This window comes from Meles meles, chromosome 16, assembly GCF_922984935.1.
Source record: "Meles meles chromosome 16, mMelMel3.1 paternal haplotype, whole genome shotgun sequence".
NCBI lineage: Eukaryota > Metazoa > Chordata > Mammalia > Carnivora > Mustelidae > Meles > Meles meles.
In genome coordinates this window covers 51,383,369-51,408,398 of record NC_060081.1, presented here as the reverse complement: position 1 = coordinate 51,408,398, position 25,030 = coordinate 51,383,369, and the positions used below count along the sequence as shown (strand labels likewise).

General features: G+C 39.0%; 1 protein-coding gene across 1 annotated transcript; it reads left to right on the top strand.

The window, feature by feature from the left end:
• Positions 1-310: 310 nt before the first annotated feature.
• On the top strand, positions 311-24,744 carry CRLS1 (cardiolipin synthase 1). Its single transcript, XM_045980445.1, has 7 exons — positions 311-754; positions 3,628-3,765; positions 8,653-8,782; positions 19,417-19,502; positions 20,311-20,379; positions 21,934-22,025; positions 23,757-24,744. The coding sequence occupies exons 1-7, from the start codon at positions 449-451 to the stop codon at positions 23,842-23,844; spliced, it is 909 nt and encodes a 302-aa protein (XP_045836401.1). The 5' UTR covers positions 311-448; the 3' UTR covers positions 23,845-24,744.
• Positions 24,745-25,030: the final 286 nt, after the last annotated feature.

Here is a 25,030-nt window from a genome sequence, read left to right as displayed (position 1 = left end):
CAGGCCAACGGGCCTCGGAGGGCTTCAGGCCGAGATCCGAAACGGCTCCTACGCTCTCGGGCCACATCGGCCCCGCCGTCACCCAGCCCTACTAGTTCCTGTGCTCCCCTCCGCGTGGACCTCAGCTCCCCACCACCGCAGCAAGAAAACCACAGCACCGCGAACCTACGGCTCCCTGCAAGCCCACGGTGCCTAACGCAACGCTCCTCCTGCTACCGCCGGGGGCGCTGGGAGGCCAGCGCCAACGGTGTCGCAAAAGCGTCGCGAAGGCGTCGTCCTTGGCGGCTCCGTGCCACCTGTATAAGCAAAGCGAGCTGGGGTTTGAAAACTGCCATGGAGGCGGCTGAGCTTTGCCGACGTCGCGGGGACTCTATGGAGAGGCGGCTCGCCAGTGCCCCAGGCTGCTGAGCTCTCGCCGCCTGTGTCCTCGCGGCGCGGCGGCAGGGCCATGCTGGCTTCGCGCGTAGCCCGCGGCTCGTGGGGGTTCCTTCGCAGCGCGGCATGGGCGCCAGGGGTGCGGCCGGGCAAGGGGCGCGCCCGCGGGGCTCTGCTGCGCTCGGTGCCTGGCTGCCTGGGCTGCCTGGTGGAGCGCTGGTGGCTGCGTCCCGCCGCGCTCGGTCTGCGGCTGCCTGGGGCCAGCCCACGGGGCCACTGCTCCGGCGCGGGGAAGGCGGCTCCCGGGCCCGCAGCCGGAGGGGACGCCGCCGCGGAGGCTCGGGGCGGCCGATGGGGCCAGGCGAGCGCCACCAGCCTGGTATGTACCGAGGAGGCGGCGGAGGGGCAACCCTGGGTCGGGATCGCGGGCCCTCACGGAGGTCGGACTTGGACGAAAATAACGTGCTCTGACTGCCCAAGTCAGACATTTCCGTTCCAGAACTTGTAAACCGTTCCCTGAAGAGGAGTAACGGGCAGGTCATTCAGTTGGGATGAATTTCAGAGGTGCCAGCCGAGTCCACCTTTAGTCTCGGCGGTCAAGTTAGAATTCCTCCTTCCCTACCCCCTTTCTGTCCACACCTTAAGCGGGATCGGCCACAGGATATTGCATTGGTAAAAATAGCCTTCACTTGTCTTATTAAGTCTATTTTTAATTCTCTGAAGCCATTCCCCAATGTTTAGGGCAAGTCAGTAGGAATCTTTAGAAAAGTATACAAACCTTTTGGCTTGTGCAGGTTTGGTTCACTATCATTTGACCTTTGGTAACCTTATGTATTACAAGATGAAGGATAATGAAATAATCGTAATTAAAGGGTTCTTTAATTTCTAATTATAGAAGAAGATTACGACTCTTTTTTTGAGGTAATGGAACGAAATATTTGTCCGCTTACCTTTTGAAATACCGCCCAGGCAGAAGACACCAGAGCATGAATGTGGGAGAGCTTTTGATGTCATGTTAGCAAGGCTCATGCAATTATTACATCTTCAATTGTTAGGTCTTCAGTGGGCCCTGTACTGCTTTCATCAGTTGTACAGCATGGGTTGAGGTGGCCACATCCTGGCCGGGGTCTCAGCTCCACTAATAGCTAAAGTATGTCGGGGTTTGAATGCTGGATGCTTTGAGGTTGCCATATGGTGGCTGAAGTCCTTCCCAGAGCGGCAGTAGTTGGTCGAGTATGCCACAGGTTATCTGGTTGGGTAATCTGAGATTAGCTCTCTTAATTGTAATTTAGAAACTTATGCAAATGTAATGATTAGAAATTAATGAGGTACTTTAAAATATTTTATATGGAGCTAAAAAGAACTCTCTTTCACTGTTCCAACAACATTATAGTTCTGTTGATTAATTAACCAAATGAAATGATCTGGCTGTTACCAGCTTTGTCTTTAATTTTGCCCTATAGGTATTTCTGACGTTAATTTTGGGACTCTATTTTGACCTTTTGTTTTGTGATTCCTTTTTCTCAGTCATGAACTTTTTTTCCCCCGCTCTGAGTAGCTGTAATATTGGATCAGTGTTTGACTTACTCGGTACCACATTATGGTAAACAGATCATGGTAAACAGTTTTTTCTCTGGGTTCTGAAACAGTCTGACCTTTGAACTTGAATTTGGAGTATGTTCCCAGAATTTTCCCATTTCATTACATAATGTGTTCTACTTTCAATAAAGGGTCCTTGAGAAGAGGTTTGTACTGCTTCTTGTTTGGTGATTTGTTTCTGGAGAATTTGAAGTTTTTTTCTGTAGCTTTCAATGGCAGTATTCTGCCATAACGACCCCATTCTCTTTTAAAATTAAGGTGAACATTTCTTACCAGTTTGTTTATAAACACAGATTTAGTATCTTTTTTTTTTTTTTTAAAGATTTTATTTATTTATTTGACAGATAGAGATCACAAGTAGGGAGAGAGGCAGGCAGAGAGAGAGAGAGGAGGAAGCAGGCTCCCTGCCAAGCAGAGAGCCCGATGCGGGGCTGGATCCCAGGACCCTGAGATCATGACCCGAGTGAAAGGCAGAGGCTTTAACCCACTGAGCCACCCAGGCACCCCACAGATTTAGTATCTTTAGAGAACTGCTTTTTCTTATGGGATGGTTCATGGAATTTAAAAAGATTTCTTTAGAAATGGAAACTGTAACTGTTTTTAAAAAATCAAAGTTAAGGTTCAGATTAATTGGTTACTAATTAAGAGTAGGGTTAGTCTTGTGAGGAGATAGTCCCATGGGGTAGGACTTGGCAACCTTCACCAGTAGAGAAAAAGTCCAGGCTTTAGGGAGACATTTTCTTGGTATTATTTCTCTATCCTGTTGGGCAGGGTATCTTAGCTCCACTAGGGTGGGGCTTTTTAAAGTTGAAATATTCTCATGCAACAGATTTTGTTTGGCAAGTAAGTAATGTTCTTCGTAGTAGCTGCCAAAGAGCCCTTTTGTTAGTGCCAATTTCAAACAGCTTGGCTCCAAATGAAGTTTCAAGGAATATTAAAGCTCTCAGATTCTAGGTGGAAATTTTAACATTTCATTTTCATGGCTGTTTTGAACAGATTTACGTAATTTCTCTTTATTTCCTAAAGGTCTCAATCCCTATTTCTATCTCCATTTTCTTCCAGCAATTATCCATTCAGTGATGAGATCATGGAATTAAATTTTTTTCCCCTCTTCATCATATGTCTGTATACTGTATAGCATTTAGCCTTCCTTTGATGGGTATGTGCAGGGGAGGGAGAGAAGTTATTTGCTAAGCATTTTAGGCCAGAATGCCTGGGGTTGATAATTTGGCTCATTTTTGTTTGTTTGTTTTTCCCTGACACTTCATCTAAGCTTTCTACTTGAAGTATAACATCTTCTTGAAGTTATACTGTTAAAAGCAGAGTGTTGTAAGGTTTGAATTCTAATCCTGAAGTCCTATATGAAAGCCTTGACCTATATGGTAAATAATACATATTCTTTTCTCTCTTTAGGAAATGTGTGTGTACGTATAGCAGACACTTTATGGGTATATGACATATCTTCATCTTCTGTATTTCTGACAGTTTTAGAGCTATGGTCTGTAAAGACAGAATGGATTTTAAAAGTCAAAGTATTAAATTTAAAGTTTATATAGTTTTTGACTCCTAAGTTGCTGTAAGCATATTTTTCTAATATGGTTAAAGTATGAATTTCTAGCATTTAATTTAAATTTTGTTGTCTTTGTGTTTCAGTATGAAAACCCATGGACAATCCCAAATATGTTGTCAATGACAAGAATTGGCTTGGCCCCAGTTTTGGGCTATTTGATTATTGAAGAGGATTTTAATATTGCACTAGGAGTTTTTGCTTTAGCTGGGCTAACTGATTTGGTAAGTTGTAAATGCACTCCCCCTCTTTTGCTCCCCTTTCAAATCCCAGGGTCTCTGGTACACTGAAATAGCACAGACTTAGTCTGCTTTTTCCTGGAAAGAAATCCTCAAGATGCATTTCACCCAGTACTTTGTATAAGGACTTGTCTTTAACGTCTGTGTGGAACTCTTTATTTTTTAAGTGATCTAAGGAAGGAAGGGAAAGTTATTGGGAGGCATAGGAGGAGTGCTTTTTACTTTTGGTTCTTAACTTTTTTGTTAAAGAAAAACCTTTAGAAATTCCCAAGGAGCCAAGTATTTGCTTTAGGGATAGAAATAAAGGAGAGAAGTTCTGAGACTACTTTTCTGTTTATTGTAATAGAAATACTCTGATCTTTAACAACAACTGGTTTGGCTGATGGGGGGCAGAAACAGTGGGTCAGTTATTGTGACCAGGGAGCTTGTAGAGGTCAGAGCTCTACTCAGGTTTATGCTGGTGGGAGGCTATAAGCATCCACACAGATTTGGTTTCTGATCCCTGCTCTGCAATGTCTATCTGACTACCCAGCAGAAGATCCTGTCCTGGGCCAGGCATTAGGCATCCTTCTTCTTCCACTCCCCCAGTAGATGGACAGATGAAAAAATAGCCCCTTTATATCACTGTGTCAGTTTCAGAGGAGGGAAGGATTTATTCGAGTTTTATCAAATTAGAACTTGGAAAATAATTTTATAACGGAAGGCAGCATATGTGTGAAATAGGCTTTTGTGGACTGACCAGCCATCAGCATGTGTGGCATTACTTGTATTTATTATCCACCTTGTTGCATAAGGGATTTAAAATGACTTTTAAAATTACACGTCCTCCAAAAACGGAGTTGAGGAAAGTGGTGGAAAGATAGAGGAGAAGTTTAAGATCACGGCAGAGTCTGCATGTAGAAATAAATACATTATATCCTCATACAAGGCTGGTCTGAGATCTGTGTGAGCACCCAGACAGGCAGTAATGGTGTGGTGCCTCTTCAGACTGATTTATGTTTGGAAAGTATTGCTTGATACTTATTTAGTGAGAGTGAAGATAAATTAATTTTCTATAAATAACAGTCGTATAGTATCTGTAATGTCAGCTACTCCATTTGAGGTTCACAGACACAAAATTCCACCTGCCCATTAGCACTGGTGAACAATATAGGATTAAGTGAAGAATTTGCAGGGTAAACAAAGGAGGACATTTGCATATATAGCATTTCCAAATATGCATCTCAGAATGGTTCCCACTTTTTTTTTCAGAGTTTAGCTCCTATTTGTCACTGTTTCTCCCCATTCTCACAATTTCTTTCTTTCTTTTCTCTTTTTTTTTCCCTTTTTGTCCTTGCTTTTATCTCTGTAGCCTGAAGGTCTCTACTCAGACACACTCCAGGTCTGTCAAAGTCCGTTATATTGATAATGGATTTATTTAAATCTAAAAAGATCTTTTTTTAGTTACTGGATTTGCTCTTCTTTTGCCCATACCTTTTTTTAGCTTCACATGAGATTGCAGTATTCACTGAACTCAGACAGGCCTCATTTACATTTTTCTAAATATACAGTGTATGTGAAAACCTGAGCTATCTGGCACCATATTTCACATTTACTTCATGGAGATTTTGATGCCTCTAGATTGGCCACTGGGCAGATTTAAGCAGGGGAATGACAAGGCCTGATTGATGTTGTATATGGGAAATAGATTGTAGGAAGGCAAGAATGGAAGCAGAGAGGCTGGTTAGGAGGCTTACAGTTACCTAGGGGAGTGGCAGTGGTAGTAGCTTGGTCTGGATGGGAGTTTGGAGAGAAATGAGTAAGTTGGGATATGTTGTGAAGATTGAGTTGATATGTCAGTGGATTGCATGTGTGCAGTGAGAGAAATACGTCTGAAAGGCTGTTACTTTTTGTTTTCTTTTCAACTAGTGCATGACGGTACCAATTTCTGTGATGAGCAACACTCAGGGTAGGACACAATAGAAAAGTACCAAGAGTTGTTGTACCTGTCAATGTAGAGGTAATCAGTTGGGTAGTAGTAGTTTGGAGTTGGAAGAAGTCAGGGTTAGAGATAAATTTGAGAGTTTTCAGCATATGAATGGTCAAGTCTGCGTGAAGTGATTTTTGGCTAGGTTAAAGAAGAGAAGAGGTCAGAGAAATGAGCAGTAGGTGAAGCAATAGAAAAGGAGCCCGTGAAGGACATTGAGAAAGAAGAGCTGGTGAGAAAGAAAGAAAATTAGGCCATCAGGTGTCCCAAAAGTTAAGTGAAGACATTGCTTCAATTGTGTTGAGGTCAAGCATGCTAAAAATGTTGAATTCATTGGCGATCTTCATGAGCACCATCTCTATAGAGGAGTGGGGACCGTCAGAGTGGTTTGGCGACAAATGTGAGGTATGATGACAATACACATTGCTTTGAGAAGGTTTTACTTTATAGGGGTATAGGGAAGTAGGGTCAAGGGAGGTAGTACCGGGTAAATTTTTGTTGTTAATTACCTGGTTAATTAAATGACCAGACAGAAAGGAGGAGATTGATGATGCAAGAGAGATGGGGGAGAAGAGAGGCAAATCAGAGAAGGTGAGAGGGCCTAGGATCATGAATCAGGGAAGGCAGAGAATGTATCTGGGTACAGCAGGTAGGTTGTGGATTTGTGGGTGGGAATATAAGGGAGTGCTAACAATCTGTTTCTGGTTTTCAAGGAAAGTATAGATATGATCATGAGTTAGAGTGAGAGGCTTTGGGAGTGAAGGAGGAATAGACTTGAAGTGTGAGCAGACAGTGTGAAAAGAAAAGGTAAACAGGCAGGTGTGGGATTGCCAGGCAGTCCTGAGCGCCCATGGAAGATTTATGATTCCGAATTTGAAGTGAGACCAGTTTAGCCCACTTACGAGTTCTCGAGCAATGGTCAGTTGATTAGGTGCAGGCCTGGAGTAAGTACATGGATAGTTTTGTGTAAGGGTGGATAGAGAGTGAAGTGAGAGAGTTACAGATGTCTGCAAAGGAGCTGTGATGTTGGTCACCTTGGAATCTAATGTAGGTAGAAGAACAGAATGCTAGGGGAAAAGTGGAGGGTTGGGGCGCTTGGGTGGCTCAGTGGGTTAAGCCTCTGCCTTTGGCTCAGGTCATGATCTCAGGGCCCTGGGATCAAGTCCCGCATCGGGCTCTCTGCTTGGCAGGGAGCCTACTTCCTCCACTCTCTCTCTGCCTGCCTCTCTGCCTACTCGTGATCTCTCGCTGTCAAAAAAACAAAACAAAAACAAAAACAAAAAAAAAGAGTCTAGGGTTAAGTTCCTGGAGATCAAAACCTGAACTGAAACCTGAATCTTCCAAGGCCCCAGTGCCCAGTTCTAGACATTGTTACATGTAGTATATTTATAAGAAAATAAGTTATTTCAGTGGCTGTAGTAAAAGCTAGTAACTGCTTTTTTTTTCCTTGAGGATTTATTGAGTACTAAATAGTATTAATTCCATTATGTGCTGAAGACAATAAACCCTTTGAGATAGGTTATACAGATGAGGAAAGGGAAGCTTGGGCCAAATAATTTCCCCAAGGTCACATAGTAAAGGGCTGACCCAGGACTTGACCAGTTATGTTCTGCTGCCAAAAAGCAAGTTCTTAACCATAGACCTCTAACTCACTCACTGAGATACAGAGGACTTATTTTTCCTTTAAAATGTACATGTTAAATTATGTCTAAGTTAATTTCTCCTTGATTCTTTGTCCTTGGAAATAGGACTAGAAAATTCAAACATTTGTTGAAGCTTGAAATTAAATAAAGTGAATGAAAGCCAGGTAGAGACGTGGAAAGCCAGAAAATAACCTCCCTTATTTAATGGGAAGAGTTGGTTTCAGTAGATAGTTGGTTTTAATTCATCTTGTGGCCCCAGGGTAATCAGATCTTTCTATTTCTCGAATGAAATTAGAGATCTGGACTTTTGTGGTAAGACTTGATTATTTAAATATTAGCACCTAATTTACAGTTTTAAAGCTCTGGACGGGTTAAGCAAAAAGCTCCTTTCAGGCCCCATTTGGCCCATTGGTAACCATATATGACCTCTGCTTTAAAATATTATTGGCTTCCAGGAATAGCGAGTAAGTAATTTTCATATGAAGATTTTTAAGTAGGCCGGGTACAGAGAATTTTTGGTTTTTTTAAGATTTATTTATTTTAGAGAAGGGAGAGAAAGCACACACATGCAGGTGAGGGGAGGGACAGAGGGAGAGAGTCTTACTAAGGAGATTCCCCGCTGAATGTGGAGCTGAATGCGGAGCCTGATACAGGGCTGATCATGACCTGAGCCAAAAACCAAAAGCTGGACGCTGAGCCAGCTGAGCCACCCAGGCGCCCCTGAGGATTGAGTTCTTTATTCACATACAGTCAGACATGGAATTAACAGTTGCACTAAACAGAAAATAACAGTGAGAACTGTTGTGTTGGTTCTTATCATAGAAAAGTAGTTAGGAGTGAAAATCGAAGTCTTAGAGTTAACACGTAGTCCTTGCAAGCAAAAGCAGCTATTTTGGCTGTAGTGAAATAACCCAAGGCTCAAAGGAGAGGCTACCAGTCCGTGTTCTGTCCGCCATGCTTTCTGTGGCTTTGTTGGGGGTCCTTTAAATCTCTAAGTTTGTGTTTGGATTCAATCCACAACAGGGCCTTATGAAAATAAAAGAAATACCGGAAGGCCTTGAGAAAGAAAAGTACTGTAGAAAAGTGAAATTGTTTTTAGACCAATCTGGTGAAAGACTGAGAAGGTTTGAGGGTAAGAAACAGAAGAGGTTTTATTAACATTTTATGAAAATATACTTGTTATTCTGGTATCTATTAACCTTCAACATATCTACTCTGTATCTATTGTGACATTTGTTTTAAAAAAAAAACTTCTATTTTCAGTTGGATGGATTTATTGCTCGAAACTGGGCCAATCAAAAATCAGCTTTGGGAAGTGCTCTTGATCCACTTGCTGATAAAATACTTATCAGTATCTTATATATTAGCTTGACCTATGCAGATCTTATTCCAGGTAAGAATGCCATCCTGCGTACTTTTAAATAGCATAGGGAAGAATGACATTAGTCAGCTTAGAACTTCTCTTGATTGAGAGACAAATAATTTTTGTTTTAAAAATACATTTTTCAACTTTAAACTGTTTCCCTAATTTTAAACCATTGAACTGTTTTGCTTGTAAGGTTGTTATTTTACTTTAGAATTTATGTCCTTGTTTATTAGTAGAATCTGTTGTTTTAGGTTGTTCGAAGTTAAATTTAAGCAAATATTATTTTGCATTGCCAATTCATATTAGTTTAGAATTTTTTGAAATGGTATTTTATATTCTTACTTAGTGCCTGGTTTTTGAAAGCAATTTAAAGTTTTCTTAAGTCTGTTGCTTACTTAGTACAGTTTAATCATAAAAAAAAGAGAGCTCTGAAATCCTGAAAATGTTTATAAAATTTCACATTACTAGTTTTACTTAGACATTGTTATGCAACTTCAAATCATATATATATGTATATATGTGTGTATATATATGTATATATATAATATGTATAGTTTGTACATTATCTGAATACTCTTTCTAACTAAATTTTATGATCTTTTGCTTTTTATTTTGCATGCGCTTCTCTAGTTGTTCATTTTCTACTTAAGCTGTATTTGTTAATTTTTCTCCCTTGGTTTAGATTAAACTATTAATTTCCAAGTGTTAGAAATAGAATCCGAGAATAAAGCAAACACCGCCACATGGTCTTTCAATAGCATGTTGTTATTGCCATTTGATAGGAAGAAGTGTAATGGTATTTCAGTATAGTGTAGTCTCCTCAATCTAGAGGCTCTTTTTTCTCTTTTATTTTTAGGCTTTTAAATTCCCATGCCAAATTAAAAAATAAACTGGATTAATGTTCATGTTTATGTGTTTCTTTGAAAGTCAGAATTTTGGTCTATATATGGTTGGGATGTTGAAGGGACAAGAATACTCTCATTTTAATATAATTTGTGGAGGGAAAAGGAACCTAAGCAACATTCTGTTGATTTTTTTCAAGATCCAAATGATCCTGTATCTGTGTGCATGTGTGCACATACTTTCATGCCTCCAATTTTTTAGAGTTATTTTGTATTTTGTTTTATTACTTTACAAAGGTTGATCAGATGTTTCCGTTTGAACAAAGAAATTGTATCCAGGTTTTAGTATAATAGATAATGTTCCTGTGAGATTTACCTGAATAATTGGTATATGTTGTTTTGTAAACTGAGATTTCTTTTTTGCTATTATTCTGGGAATTTCTGTTGTCTCTCTTCTGTGTTGGGTCTGTTTGTCCAAGTTTCCGTGGCTTCCTTGTTGAGAGTTTCCTTTTGGTGGAGTGCAACCTTCTCTTGTTTCCTGTGTAAGGATGTAGTGTGGCAACCAGAGTTTCAGAGATCCACGATGTCTTTATTCTATCCTCCATGCTTGATTGAGATTTGAATTGGGCATAATTTTCAATTGCAGATCATTTTCACTCAGAATTTTGAAGACCCTGTTCTGTAGACTTCCAGATTCCATCTTGCTGTTGAGATGTCTCATGCCATTCTGGTACCTTTTCCTATATGTGATTATTTTTTGTATTGGAAAGTTTTTAGGATTTTTTGTTTATTTACATTTTTTCTAGTTGATATTTTAGAAAAAAAATTATCTCTCCTAAAAACTAAATTTCTAGCTATTTCTGTGGGTATCACATTATCCCAGCACTTTTTAAAAACAAATTTTTCTTTCTTTTTTTCTTTTCTTTTCTTTAGAGAGAGGGCAAGCAGGGGGAGGGGCAAAGAGAGAGGAACAAGGGGATTCTTGTGTGTGGGAGCCCAGCTTGGAGCTCAATCCCACAACCCTGAGATCACCACCTGAGCCAAAACCAAGAATCAGACACTTTCATCGACTGAGCCACCCAGGTGCCCCATCCCATCATTTTTTATGGAAAAGTCTGTACTTTACACACTCGCTGCAATGTCCGTATATACATGGGTCCGTTTCTGGGTTGTCTTAGTTCCCCATTGATTTGTCTGTTTTTATACTAATACCATCCTTAATTGGTACTGCTTTGCTAAAAGTCTTAATACCTGGTAGAGGAAGTCCTTCCACCTTTGATGTTCTTACCCCTTTCCATTTTGTGTGTAAATTTTATTTTTTTAATGTATTTTAAATTAATTTATTTAAGTAATCTCTACACCCAGTATGGAGCTCAAACTCAGGACCCTGAGATCGGGAGTCCCATGTTCTACCCGCTGAGCCAGCCAGGCGCCCCTTGTATGTAAATGTTAGAATCAGCTTTTCAAGTTCCCCCAGAAAAGCCTGTTGGAATTTTAATTGGGATTGTATTGAGTCTATAGCTCTATTTGAAAGAATTGTTATCTTTATAATATTGATCTTCCAGTCCATGAGCATGATATATCTACTCTATTTAGTCTTTTTAAAATGTCAGAATGTTTTCTTCAGAGAGGTAATAAACAATTTTTTATTAGATTTATTACATGGTATTTATTACTTGGTAATTTTGATGCTTTTCTAAATGGTAGCTTTTTACTATTCCATTTTGTAATGACTAAAATCAGTTCTGTTTCTGTTGTTGATTTTTGTGCTAGCAAAACTTGTTAAACTCTTATTCTCGGAGTGCCTGGGTAGCTTAGTCAGTTAACATCTGCCTTCAGCTCAGGTCATGATCTTGGGATTGAGCCCCATGTCGGGCTTCCCTGCTCATTGGGGAATCTGCTTCTCCACTCCCTCTACCCTTCTCCCCCCCATTCCTGCTCTCTCTGTCTATCAAATCAAATATTTTTAAAACCTCTTACTCTAATAATGTAAATTCTCTTGGATTTTCTACATCCTCAATTATGTATTGTCTGTAATTAATGATAGTGTGTTTCTTCTTTTCCAGTTCTTTTACCTTTTCTTTTCCTTGCTTTTCCATATTGCGCAGTACAGTGTTGAATAGGAATGGTGTCTGTGTTTTGTTTCCAGTTTGAAAAGGAAAGTTATCAACATTTCACTATTAAATAAGACATTTTCTATAGGGTTATATAGATATTTTCAGGTTATAGAAGTTCACTTCTGTTGGGACATTGCTAAGAGTTTTTATTTAGATACTGAATTTTATCAAATTCTTTTTCTTCATGTATTGGTCATTTATTTTCTTTTTTAAGCTCTTAATGTGTTATGGATTACATTATTTATTTTCTAATGTTGAATCAACCTGAAATTCCTGGTATAAATCTAATTTGCTCACGATAGATTATGAAAATATTGCTACATTTGGTTTCTAATTTTTTTTCTTAAAGATTTTATTTATTTATTTGACAGAGAACGAGATCACAAGTAGGCAGAGAGGCAGGCAGAGAAAGAGGCAGAGAGAGAGGAGGAAGCAGGCTCCCTGCTGAGCAGAGAGCCCGATGCAGGGTTCGATCCCAGGACCCTGAGATCATGACCCGAGCCGAAGGCAGTGGCTTAATCCACTGAGCCACCCAGGCGCCCCTAGTTTCTAATATTTTATTGAAGATTTTGTATCAGTACTTACAGGATTGGTTTGGAATTTTTTTCTCTGATTATCCAACAAGGATATATTAGGCTTTACTATTAAATTTATACTGATCACATAAAAAGAGTTAGGAAGTCTAGGGTTTTCCCGCCCATTCTTGGGAGATGTTTGTGTGAAATTGCAATATTCCTTCTTTAAATGTTTGGTAGCACTTAACTGAAGCACTGAGGACTGGAGTTTAGGAAAGAGTTTTCAAATAGGGGATTCATTTTTTTTGTTATAGGATGATTCAGATTTTCTGGCTCATCTTTTGTCTGTTTGGTAAGTTGTGTGTTTATCTAAGACCTTGTCCATTACAACAACATTTAGGAAGATTTACCATTAACTATTTATGGTATCCACATTAACTTTTTGATATCCTTAGGATATGTAGCAGTGCTGTCCCCCTTTTCATCCTGATTATTAGTTATTTGTCCCTTCTTTGTTTTTTTCCCTTGAATTGTCTTAACAGAGGTGTATCAGTTTAATGAATCTTTTCAAAGAACCAGCTTGGGGCTTTGTCTGATATGCTTACTACTTCATTAAATCTTGCTCTTTTATATCGTTCTCCAGGTTTCCCTTGCTGTTCTTTTTCCAAATTCTTTAGATCAGTTCTGTTTAGTAGAAATATAATGGGAGCCATATATGTAATTTAAAATTTTCTAGTAACTATATTGAAAATAAAAGGGAACAGGTGAAAATAATTTTAATAACATTTAATCTACTAGATCAAAAATATTATCACTTCAATGTGTAATCCATAAAAAATGAGTGAGTTTTTCCTCATAGTATGCTCTCAAAAGCCAGTGTAGTTTTCATTTTACAGCATCTCTCATTCAGACCAGCCACATTTCAGGTGCTTTATTTTCCTGCATGGCTAGTGGCTGTTGTATTGAACAGCACAGCTGTAGATGAATATTTAACTCATTCCTTTCAGCTTTTCTAAAGTTAGCATTTAGGGCTGTACATTTTGTCTTAAGTATCCCTTTCACTGAATCTCCTGTGTCAATAGAAGTATTTTTGCCATTATTGAGTTCAAAATATTCTGTTTCCATTATAATTCTTTCTTTGACTTAGGGGGTTAATAAAAATTTATTTCTTAATTTGTGAGTTTTTCTAGGTATGTTTTTATTACTAATGTTAAGCATAATTACCTTATATCCAGAGAACATGCTCTGATTTTAGCCTTTCAAGCGAGTATAGGGTCAATTTTTTTTTTTTTTAAGATTTTATTTATTTGACAGAAAGAGTGAGAGTGGGGCACCAGGGTGGCTCAGTTGTTAAGCATCTGCCTTCGGCTCGGGTCATGATCCCAGGGTCCTGGGATTGAGCCTCACATCAGGCTCCCTGCTCTATGGAAAGCCTGCTTCTCCCTCTCCCACTCCTCCTGCTTATGTTCCCTCTCTCACTATGTCTCTCTCTGTCAAATAATAAATAAAATCTTAAAAAAAGAAAGAGTGAGAGTGAGAGAGTACAAGCAGGGAGAGCGGCAGGCAGAGGGAGAGGGAGAAGCAGGTTCCCTCTGAGCAAGGAGCCAGACCTGGGGCTCCATCCCAGGACCTCCTGAGCTAAAGGCAGATGCTCAACTGACTGAGCGTCACCCAGACGCCCCTACAGTCAAATTTTATAAACATTTTACATGTGCTTCAAATGAATTTTTGAAGTTGTAGTGGTTGGGTGTGATGTTCTCTATATATCCATATATCTATATATCCAATATCTATATATTGGTCAAATTTTAAATCCTGATATTTAAATCTTTACTGAGTTCTTTTTTGTTTGGTCTGCTTGTCTGTCAGTTACTGAGAGTAGGTTAGTTTCCTTTGTGTTTAGTTTTCCATTATTTTTCTTTGTAGTCTGATATTTGCTTTGTGTCTTTTGAAGTCCTGCTGTTAAGTGTATATAAATTGGATTTTTTTGTCTTTTTGATAAATTGAATGTTTTATTATGAAGTGAGACCCTCCATATCTTCAATAATGATCAAGTCAGTGTTTGCCAGATGGATAAATCACTTTCAATTTCTCTGTGTCTTTATATTTTAGATATTTCTTGTAAATAGCATGAAGATAGTTGGGTTTTCTTTATTTTTATCCGGTCTAAAAATATTTTCTTTCTGCTGGAACATTGAATCCATTAACATTTATTGTGATTACTAATATTTGTATAGCAGCCTTCCATTTTATGTGTTTCATTTGGCTCATATGTGCTTTTCTACGTCTGTATAGATTTTTTATCATCATACTTGTTTTCCCTGTGTGCCAGTTTGGCTGTGTTATATTGTTTCCATTTGGTTTTTCTTAAAAATTATTCATCCTGGGGCGCCTGGGTGGCTCAGTGGGTTAAAGCCTCTGCCTTTGGCTCAGGTCATGATCCCAGGGTCTTGGGATCGAGCCCCGCATCCAGCTCTCCGCTCAGCGGGGAGCCTGCTTCCTCCTCTCTCTCTCTCTGCCTGCCTCTCTGCCTACTTGTGATCTCTGTCTGTCAAATAAATAAATAAAATCTTAAAAAAAAAAATTATTCATCCTTATCAAAGTTTGGTGTTTGACCTCCTTTTACTCCTTTCTCAACTTTGGTTATTGTTGCCATACTTTATAGACTTCTTAAACCCACATGATATTGTTTTAGTAGTGTTCATTTAGATGTATCTTCGTATTTACTTTTTTCTGGCTTACATTGTTTGGTGTATCTTAAACCCTTTCATCTGGGATCACTTTCCTTTCATCTGAAGTACATCTTTAGAAATCCTTTTAATATCGGTCAACTGGTGGTACATTCTTGTTTTTATTTGAAAATAATTTTATTTTGCCTTTATCCTTTTGTATTATGAGATCATTTTATTCTTTTGTATGTGTGAGGATATTAAGTTCTACTCTCCTAGCAGATTTCAATTAATACAATACAGTGTAATCAACTACAGTCACCGTATGATACATTAGGTCCTTAGACTTTACTGATCTTAAAAGTGGAAGTTAGCACGCTTTTATCAACCTTTCCCTGTTTCTCCCATCCTCCAGTTTCTGGCAGCCACTTTTTTACTTGCTATTTCTATTTCAACTTCTATTTAATTTTTATTATTTTTAAAATTTTACTTATAAATCATATTGGGCAGTATATGTCTTTCTCTGATTTTGCCTTTGTTCTTGAAGTATATTTTTATTGAGTTTAGAAGTCTGGGTTGGTAGTCATTTCTGCACATTTAACATATCATTCAATTTTCATGTTTGTTGTTGGTATAAAAGAAATCAACTGCTAATCCATTTCTTTATTGAAGTTAACTGTTTTTACTCTGGCTGCTTTTAAGATTTTCTCTTTGTCTTTGGGGTTTTCTGCAGTTTCATAGTAATATATCTTGGTATGAGTTTCTTTATTTTTATTTTATTTTTATTATTTTTTATTAACATATAATGTATTATTTGCTTCAGGGGTACAGTCTGTGAATCATCAGTCTTACACAATTCATAACACTCACCATATCACGTACCCTCCCCAATGTCCATCACCCAGCCACCCTATCCCTCCCCCACCACCTCCTAGCAACCCTCAGTTTGTTTTCTGAGATTCTCATATGGTTTGTCTCCCTCCCCAGTCCCATCTTGTTTCATTTTTTTCCCTCCTTTCCCCCCATAACCCCCTCCCCGCCTCTCAAATTCCTCATATGAGAGAGATCATATGGTAATTGTCTTTCTCTGATTGACTTATTTCGCTTAGCATAATACCTTCTAGTTCCATCCACATTGTTGCAAATGGCAGGGTTTCGTTTTGGCTTTTTTGGTGGCTGCATAGTATTCCTATATATATATATATACACACACCACATCTTCTTTATCCATTCATCTGTTGATGCCTCCTTCGGATCAGTTTGATATGAGTTACTTTTTTATTTATCTTGCTTGGGATTTGTTGGGCTTTTTAAGATATCTTTAATCAGTTTGAATTAAAGTAGTTCTTATTAATAAATGTGAAACTGGACAATTTGTCTTCTCCTCCCATTCTCTTTGTGACTGTCTTTTCATTCCTTCACTGTCATTTTAGGCAGGTTTTAGGGGGAGAGCTGTATATATGCTATCGTGCATCTTCTTACTTTTATACTGCCTGCATTTTTGTAAAAGTTCCATCCACCTTGATTTTAACAGCTTTGTTTCCTCAAGAGTAAGAAATGTGCTTTCTTCCTCAATTAGGATAATAAATAATTCTGCTTTTCTTCTTGCTCTCTATGGGAGGAGAGATAAGGATGAAAACAACTTATTTGGTTTGTTACATTTGTAGCAGTCTGGGATGTGAGTCTAAGTTAATTTGTACTTGGGTGCATTTGTTCTGCCGCATTTACTAAACAACAGTTCTTTTCTGTATCTTGTATTATTTCTGGTTTACTGTATAGCAAATTCTTATTGCTGGTTTGAATCAATTTCTGTAATTACTCTGTTATTCTCAGTGAAATAAACTATGATATTGAAATGACCACTTGTGATTTGTAAAAGTAACTTTGTTTTATTTATTTCTCTTGAATCCTAATAAAATTCGTCTGTAATGTGCCTCTTTGTTGCAGACATTACCTATTTCAGATAGGGTTAGCAAGTAGGGAGGAAAACCTTGGAGCAACCCCTGACGCATTTTACACCCTTCTACCCTCACTAACACACTGTTATACTCTGATAAGCAAAATGAAAGCTGTTTTACCCGTAGAAGAAAAGGAAAGGGAAGGCTGGAGAGAAAGGAGGAGCAGTTAGAAAATGCAGAAGCCAGGGAACCCAATAAAATTGCCCAAAGAACCAAAGTAAAAACCTGTATGTACACTGTCAGTTGGCAGAGGCCTTAGAGACCACCTGGTGAGGCAGGGTCCCAGCCTGGCTGTGCATGCGAATCCCCCAGGGAGCTGTCATCTGTATTTCTGTGAAGCTCTCCCAAGGTGATTCTGTGGTGGGCAGTTTGGAGAACACTTGATTTTTGTTAATTTTCCTTTCCTCCACCAGGCTGTTACAGATGGTAAACGGAGTCTGGAGGTGGTAATCATGACTCACATGGCTGGGCTGGAGCCTCGCACTCTGGCCTGAGCATAGGCTTGGAATTTCATAGACCTAGATTCCACTTCTAGGTCTCTGGCTATACTGCTTACTGTATTGTTGACTAGTGGTACAGTACTAGTACTGGCTGTACTACTCACTAACTGACTACCTTGGCCAGATTATATAACCTGCCTGAGGCTTGCTTTCCTTATTTGTAAAATGGCAATAATGATGGTCCCTGTTTTGTGGAATCGATGTATAGGTTAACTGACAATATGTATGAAATGCGTACAACAGTGCCAGATACTCAATAAATGGTAGTGTGGGTGTTACTAGTTAGAACAAGAACTCAAGGCTTTGCAGTGTATTGAATTGCCTCATCTCTTTTGCAGAAACTTATTTAAGACTAAGTCCTAGTCTCTTTTCCCTTATGATGATGAAATACACTAACAAGTGTTTCTTCTAAAGTTCTGTTTAGGAGGTTTACTCTATGTAATTTGCATGAGTGTGCTGCATCTTAAAATCTGATGGTTAGATTTTGCCAGCTAATGACTGCTTAGAAAAATCTGTTACACAGACACAGAAGTCTCCTAAAAATCATGGCTGTCTTGTTTTGTTACTTGGCTCATACAGCTGTATCTTCTGTGTCCTCCAAATGCGATTACTTGAGTGGTAGATAAATGTTTTCTCTTTCAAATAGTCTTGTCATCCAGGACTAGGCGAAGGAGCTACACTTACATCATAGCCGTAACCAACACAGATTTTAATTGTAATCTGTAATTAGATTTTGATCGAGTTGCAGAATGAATAGAATGTCAGAACTGGGTTATGGACATTGGGGAAGGTATGTTCTATGGTGAGTGCTGTGAAGTGTGTAAACCTGGCAATTCACAGACCTGTACCCCTGAAGCTAATAATACATTATATGTCAATAAAATTTTTTTTTAATTTAAAAAAATTTTTAAAAAAGAGTTTTAGAACTGGAGAGGACCATAAATATCATCTCAAAAGTAATTCATAAAAGAGCCGTTTGAAAGTATTATGGAAGGGGGATACATATGACCCTGTTATTTTAGTTTGAAACAATTTGTCAGGATTTTTTTCTTTTAAAAAAAATTTTTTTTTTCTACTAGAAACAATATATTTTCATAGTTAAGACCTCCTATAGGGTAGAAGGATGTGAAGTGAAACAGGACCTCTGCCCTCCCATTGTTACTCAACAAGGGAGCAGCGATTCTTTGGGTATTAATCTATATTTTGCTGGCTCTGGCTTTGGGGCCATTTTATAGACTCTTTTGGAGGGGGGTGAGGAGGAGCAGAGGGAGAGAGAAGGAGAGAAAGAATCTTAAGCAGGCTCCAGGCTCAGCACAGAGCCTAACATGGGGCTCCATTGCATGACCTTGAGATCATGACTTGGAACTAAACTCAAGAGTTGGACTCTTAACCAACTGAGCCACCCAGGCACCACCATGCTATAGAATATTAAGAATAATGAGAAAATTATCAACTGATTGGATTCTTTTTAAAATTAGAATTCATTGAATGAATGGGGCAGAAGGAAAAAACTAGCAGTTGCCTGGATTGGAACTGACCAGACAAGAATGAAAATATTTGTTTTTTTCACAAGTGTTACATACAGCAAATTTTACTGTTTACAAAATAGCCTAGAATGTGGAAGCCATCAGAGCTCCGGAGTTGGCATAATAGTTTGAGTCTTCCAGTATCTTTTCCAGTCTCCACCATTTCATTAACTCCATGTAAGTATAGTGAGCATGGTGATCATTTTTCCAAATTCACAAGGCTGAGAGGTCACAAAGGAGATAGTGGGGGCTGAGTAGGGCTGACCTTAATGTTAATAACTACAGCTTAAAAACATGGGGAAGAAGGAAAAAAAGGCAAGAGGATTGACATTCTGAAAGGCAGACATAGTCCTCACTTGGTTTGAGGGTGGGTTAGAGAAGAATATAAAAATCAGTGGTTCACTATAAGGACCCTAAACCATCAATAAGTATTTATTTACAACATTTTTACTTCTATGAAATACCACTTCATAAGGCTGTAATATCAGTAATTTTCAAAATCCCAATCAAAATTATTTTATATTTGATTTTCAGTTCCACTTACTTACATGATAATTTCAAGAGATGTAATGCTGATTGCTGCTGTTTTTTACGTCAGGTATCGAACTCTTCCAACACCGGTGAGTCTGTTTAAAAAAAAAAAAAGAAATTCTTTTATTATTACTTAAAACTTAATGTAAAAAAAAACAAAAAACCAGAACCACTCTATTGTATCTTGAGTTTCACTTTATGGGAGTAATTTATGGCCATTAATTTTTTTATGCTTTTTTTAAGAATTTTTTAAAATCACACATAACTGTCATCTTGCTCTTTGAATCACCCACAATGAATTGCCCTGTCCCTAGCAGCAAACTGTTAGGAATGTTTGTGTGACCAGGTCCCTCTGCTGCCTGATTTAGCCTCAACCATGGATTGTCTGAAACTAGATTTTTATAAAATCACAGTTGTATAAACACAGAATGGTTTGTTTGCATATTTGTTCATTGTCGTACAGATACTTGAGCACATAGGCCTAGCATAATCACCTCATCTTTTGGTTCTCAGTCCAGAGAAAACAGCAAGATCTTACTCATTTCATGTTTTAGTCTGTGAAAGAAAATAGCAATAAGGGAGATTTGTTGAGTTTATTTAGAAAACAGATGTCGTCAGGCAGACTTCAGGATAGTTACTGTGTTAGAGTTTTCTAGGGATTGAGTAATCTATAAATTAAAAAAAAAATCTGTTTTCAGTAACCTGTGTATGATTTACAAGGAATATAGACACTGCTCATTTAGGGTGATAAAAGAAGATGCAAATAAAGGGCTTATCTAGCATAGAGCCAGGCATATGGTGAATATTCAGTAACTGTTAGCTACATATAATAACAAAATGTTTGTTTTACACGTGAATGATAAATTGAATCAACTTTATCTTTTTGTCTTCTGCCAGCGAACCCTTTCTAAGTATTTCAATCCTTGCTATGCCACCGCTAGGTTAAAACCAACCTTCATCAGCAAGGTAAGACACACACATCCTTTTAAGTTATTCCCTTGTAAATGTTTATTATAATGAATATAATATAAGCCTCAGTCCGCAGCAGCTGCCAGAGAGATTTCTTTCAGTGTGCTGACTATAGGAGATAGAGAGTGAGGTCATTCACCCAGTTCTCTTGTCCTTTGAGCTTTTTTGGGTCCGTAGTATATGCATATGTTTTGCATTGGTGGCCTGAACTTTTAAGTGTCTGAAGGAGGTATTAGGGTCACTGTTTTGGGAAGGTGGATGGGGTGAAAATACAGTTGCGTCTTGATGGGCTACAGAGAAATTATGGAGGTTCCTTTCAATACCCTTCTTTCTGTGGGGAAAACACCATAAAATCAGGCCCTTTGTTTTCATCACTGATGATTACATGGAAAGGGTAGGAAAACGGTACTTACTAATAAACAACTCCTACTCTTAGTTGTCCGTCCTGTTTTCCTGAGCCCCTTTCAGTACCGTAACTGTGCCAGTCTTCGCATACAGAGAACACACCATTAATGCCTCTCAAGGCACGTTTGTTTTCCTAGTAGCCTTGATAAGTTTGTTGTTACCATCCTTTTGCCCTGTCCCTTGTGACAGTACTTTAACAGGTTAGGGACACAGATCATCTTTGGGACAGATGGGTTATTACTATTATACGTAAAACTCCCTGGGGTGGAGTTTATAGGGTTTTTGTTTTTCTGTTTTTTCTTTAGATTCCAGTGACTTACATTTGTATCAAGCATAACAGAGTATAGCACTGCTTAGAAAGGAACTCAAAGAGGTGTAAGAAGTTCTCGAGACAATTTTATTATTTAATTTCCTAAAGATGAAGTGGAATCCTTGTGTTTTGGTTGCAGAATGAACAATAGGGGTGCTTCTGTGCACGTGTCCCCTGCTACATCCTTCACACCCTCTTCCCCAGCGCGCTTCTCAGGATGAGTAGGCAGTCTCCAGCGCCTCTTTGGCTCTGTTTTCTTCCTTCTGTCCTCCATGCTGTCTTGTAGGGTCGGGGAACATATGCCTTGCCTCCACAGCCTCTTCTCGTGGAGATGAATGCATTTCAATTTTCTGACCTCCTAGGGTTTGACATTTGGGCAAGCCAAGGGCACTGGATGAAGGTCTAGATAGTTTGGGTTCGGGGTTCGGCCCTGTAACCTGCTATGACTGCAGGCAAGTCACTTAGCTCATGACATTTTCACCTGTGAAGAGGTAGCTTTATTATTTCCATTCCACGGGACTGTTTTAACAGACAACTGAAAAAAGGCCAAGAACATTGCAACATTGTTGAATTGCTGTGGAAATTCAAGGTAATAGTATTTTCTGACAGATGCCCTTAGCCTCACTGTAAAGGGCACCAGTGCAGACAGATGAGCCGGTTAGTGAAGTTCCCCCTTGGGTGTGAATGCTAGCTTTTTTGGCAAGGCTATTTCAACACCGGGGATGTCATGTTACCGCACGATGGGCTGTGCCTTTGTCTCTTGAGCTTGAAACAGGATCTCCTTGGCACTGTTCATTTATGACTTTAGGGTTTTTTTTTGTTTTGTTTTTTTTAAGGTAAACACAGCAGTCCAGTTAATCTTGGTGGCAGCTTCTTTGGCAGCTCCAGTTTTCAATTATGCTGACAGCATTTATCTTCAGATACTGTGGTAAGCTAAGTGTAGAATTTTCTCTGAGAATGTCAGCAAAATGGCTTATTGCGACGGTCTTAGAATTACTTGGTTCTTACCGTGTTTGAGGAGCACCAGCTGGGTAAAGTTGGGGGCTATATTTTATGACTGATACTGCTCTGAAGTATATCATGGGATATAGAAATTACAGGAGCTTTCATGCAAGTTAAAAGGAAGAAGAGGTATAGATAAAGTATCGGGGTTTTGGAGGAGGGAAGGATTCTTGATCCTGGGTAGGGAGAAGAGGGAAAGCTTCAGGGAGGAAGTGGCATTAAGCAGGAGGCCTAGTTGGTTTATACAGGGAGAGACTGGGGGAGGCCTCTGAGGTGAAGGATGGACCCCGAGCAAGGTAGGGTGTAGGAGAGTGGGTAGGGGAAAGTGCACCCAGCCTAGTGGTGCAAGGGCATAATGGAAGGGAAACTTGAGAAAGGAGTTTTGATTTTTATGTTATTATGCTTACTTATAGCTTTGAAATGTATCTCCTTAAAAATCCGTCAAATTCAAACTGTCAGAGTCCAGATGCACCACACTGAACTTGAAGCACCGTATTTTAGTGCACTTTAACTAAAGCCTTGCTTGATGCAGTCTGAGCCCAAAAATGGTTAGTTAACGAAAGTCAGTTCAGCTAAAGAAGCTTTAAAGATGATAGACGTGCTAAACATTTTATCTTCTAAAATATATGTGTACATTTTTTTCTGATTTATGCTACATCTTTTGATAGAGGACCAATGCCCCTTTTTTTGAGTATTAGTCTAACTGGGAGTTTTCACTGTCTTGGCTAAACTATATCCATAATACAACCTCTCTGACTTTTATTTTCTGTTTCTTTAAAGTGATATAAGAACTTAAAGCATTTACAAAGCAATCTAAGTATAGAAACTTTCTAGATTTTGATCATTTTTCTCCAGCCTTTCAACAATCATATTGCCTTTGACAGTAGTTCTTAGCAACTCACCTTGATTTATAAATTATTTCCAAAGTATTCCACTTAGTTCTCAGAAATAGCAGCTCTTCCTACACGTATGTTGCACTGGTTCAGGTGTGAATTTAGATGATCTAACTGACACAGCTTTGGGATCAAACAGAAACAGAGTCTCGGTGACCTTCTGCTCAGCTGGTGGAAGCAGACACACGGGTGCACCAAAAAGTAACCTGGTAGGCCACGAGCATTCAGCAAGCCATGAGCATCACTCATGGAACTTCCAAGAGAATCTAGTGAATCTGGCAGTTCACTTAAGGAAAAATCATTTTTTAAAAAGCCGGATTTAATTTAAAATGACTCAGATGCTCGAATTCTGCAGGAAATAAAAGCCCAGCACCATCAGCAGCATGGAGCAGTGAAAAGAGCATAGGACTCTGGACAGGGCTCAGTCAAGGTTCTGTGGCCCTCAGCAAAGTTCCCTGGGGCTCCGTCTGCTGCTCTGTAAGAGAAGGTTCTTGTGAACATAAAATGATGGCATAAGACACCTAGAATAACGGCTGGGTAAAGGTGACAATCGCTAGTATTATTCTTTTTGGGCTCACTAACTAGATTCTGTTTGACAGTTATCTTAAAAGCAGCAGCTTTAGATTCCTGGAGCTAAAAAAAGAATCACACGCATGGCCTTTTTGCTTTTTGAATAACTCTGTTACATGTATTCTTTGTGATTCTCATGGTTACTGTGTTTCAGAGTTGACCCCTAAACCTTTCTTTTCTTTCTTCCAAAAAAGGTGTCTCACGGCTTTCACCACAGCTGCATCAGCTTACAGTTACTATCATTATGGTCGAAAAACTGTTCAGGTGATAAAAGGCAGATGAAAACCATCTATCATCATTAGCAAGGAAGCAATATACATCATTGGTGGCAGGGCAAGTGGAAATCTACAGGAGTTTCCTTAATTCGGGGTTCAGCTTGAAAAAGGACTTGTCAGAACAAACCATGTCATCAAAATTTAAGTAATGTGCATTGAAAGTAAGCTTGATCATGGGCATATGCAGAATTTCCAATGTATTTTTAAATACAAATAAAACTATAATTTAGAATTTTGTATCTTAGGGTTCTTGATTAATTTCTAAGGTACCAAATTATTCCAATTACCGTCAGTCACGTTTTAATACATTTTTAAGAAACATAGTCCAGAGCATGGAAACTAAAGAGATGCCACTTCTGTTCAACAGAGTGGAGATTGCTTACAAAGCACCAGGGAATTTACTGGGTTTAAGTATCTATTGGACACAACCTGGCTACACAGTCTTATGTTTGATTTTTAGAACTGTGTACACATTAATAGTTTGCGTGGTTACTATTTGATCATTTAGGATAATGACAATAAAGGTAGCTTAGTGACGGATGAAATAGGCTTGTGAAGAGATTTAAAATGCAGTAAGTTTTGAAAATAATAAGGTCACAGCAGAAGGTATTGAAGTTCAAGTTCAGCAGTCTTCCAGCCTCTCAGGTGCCTAACAGTCTGTGTATCAGGTTAGCAGGTGACACAGAGGGTTGAAATAGGAAAGCGTGGCCATTAGGCTGCACCAGCCAGGAGGCAGTGAGTTATATCCTGCCTTTCGCCGTTTCTAACGTAGCAACATTTGTATGATGTTGGAACCTGTACTTACATGTTCTGTAAATAATATGAAACTGTATATTTTTCAAAGGTTTTTTAAATTTTGGGGTATCTTTTGTTAAGATATTAAAGAAATAAAAGAGCTGGAAAAGTGCCTTCAGTGCTGGTGGTCTGTTTCACATGCTGTGATCCTCACTGTTGAAGTTTTTTGACTCCTAAAGTCCATTCAAGTACATCACTTGCACTTGCATTGTAAAAATCATTTGTTTGGGACCATCTGACTTAAAGTCCTTACTCTCACTCCACCATCCTGTTTGGAAGGGTGGGAGACACAGAGAGAGGGATGAGGAAGACGATGGCTGTTGCTGGTTGCTTCCTCTTAACTGTGGAAGCCTCTTGCTGCCCACTGTCCCAGGTGTCCTATGGAATTGTGCAGTGAG

What these genes read in the sequence shown, in the direction of transcription:
- CRLS1 (XM_045980445.1), top strand. Translation starts at nt 449, where the DNA reads ATGCTGGCTTCGCGCGTAGCCCGCGGCTCGTGGGGGTTCCTTCGCAGC. An exon ending in AGGCGAGCGCCACCAGCCTG is followed by an intron (nt 755 to 3,627) that starts GTATGTACCGAG and finishes TTTGTGTTTCAG; the next exon opens with TATGAAAACCCATGGACAAT. An exon ending in CTATGCAGATCTTATTCCAG is followed by an intron (nt 8,783 to 19,416) that starts GTAAGAATGCCA and finishes TTTGATTTTCAG; the next exon opens with TTCCACTTACTTACATGATA.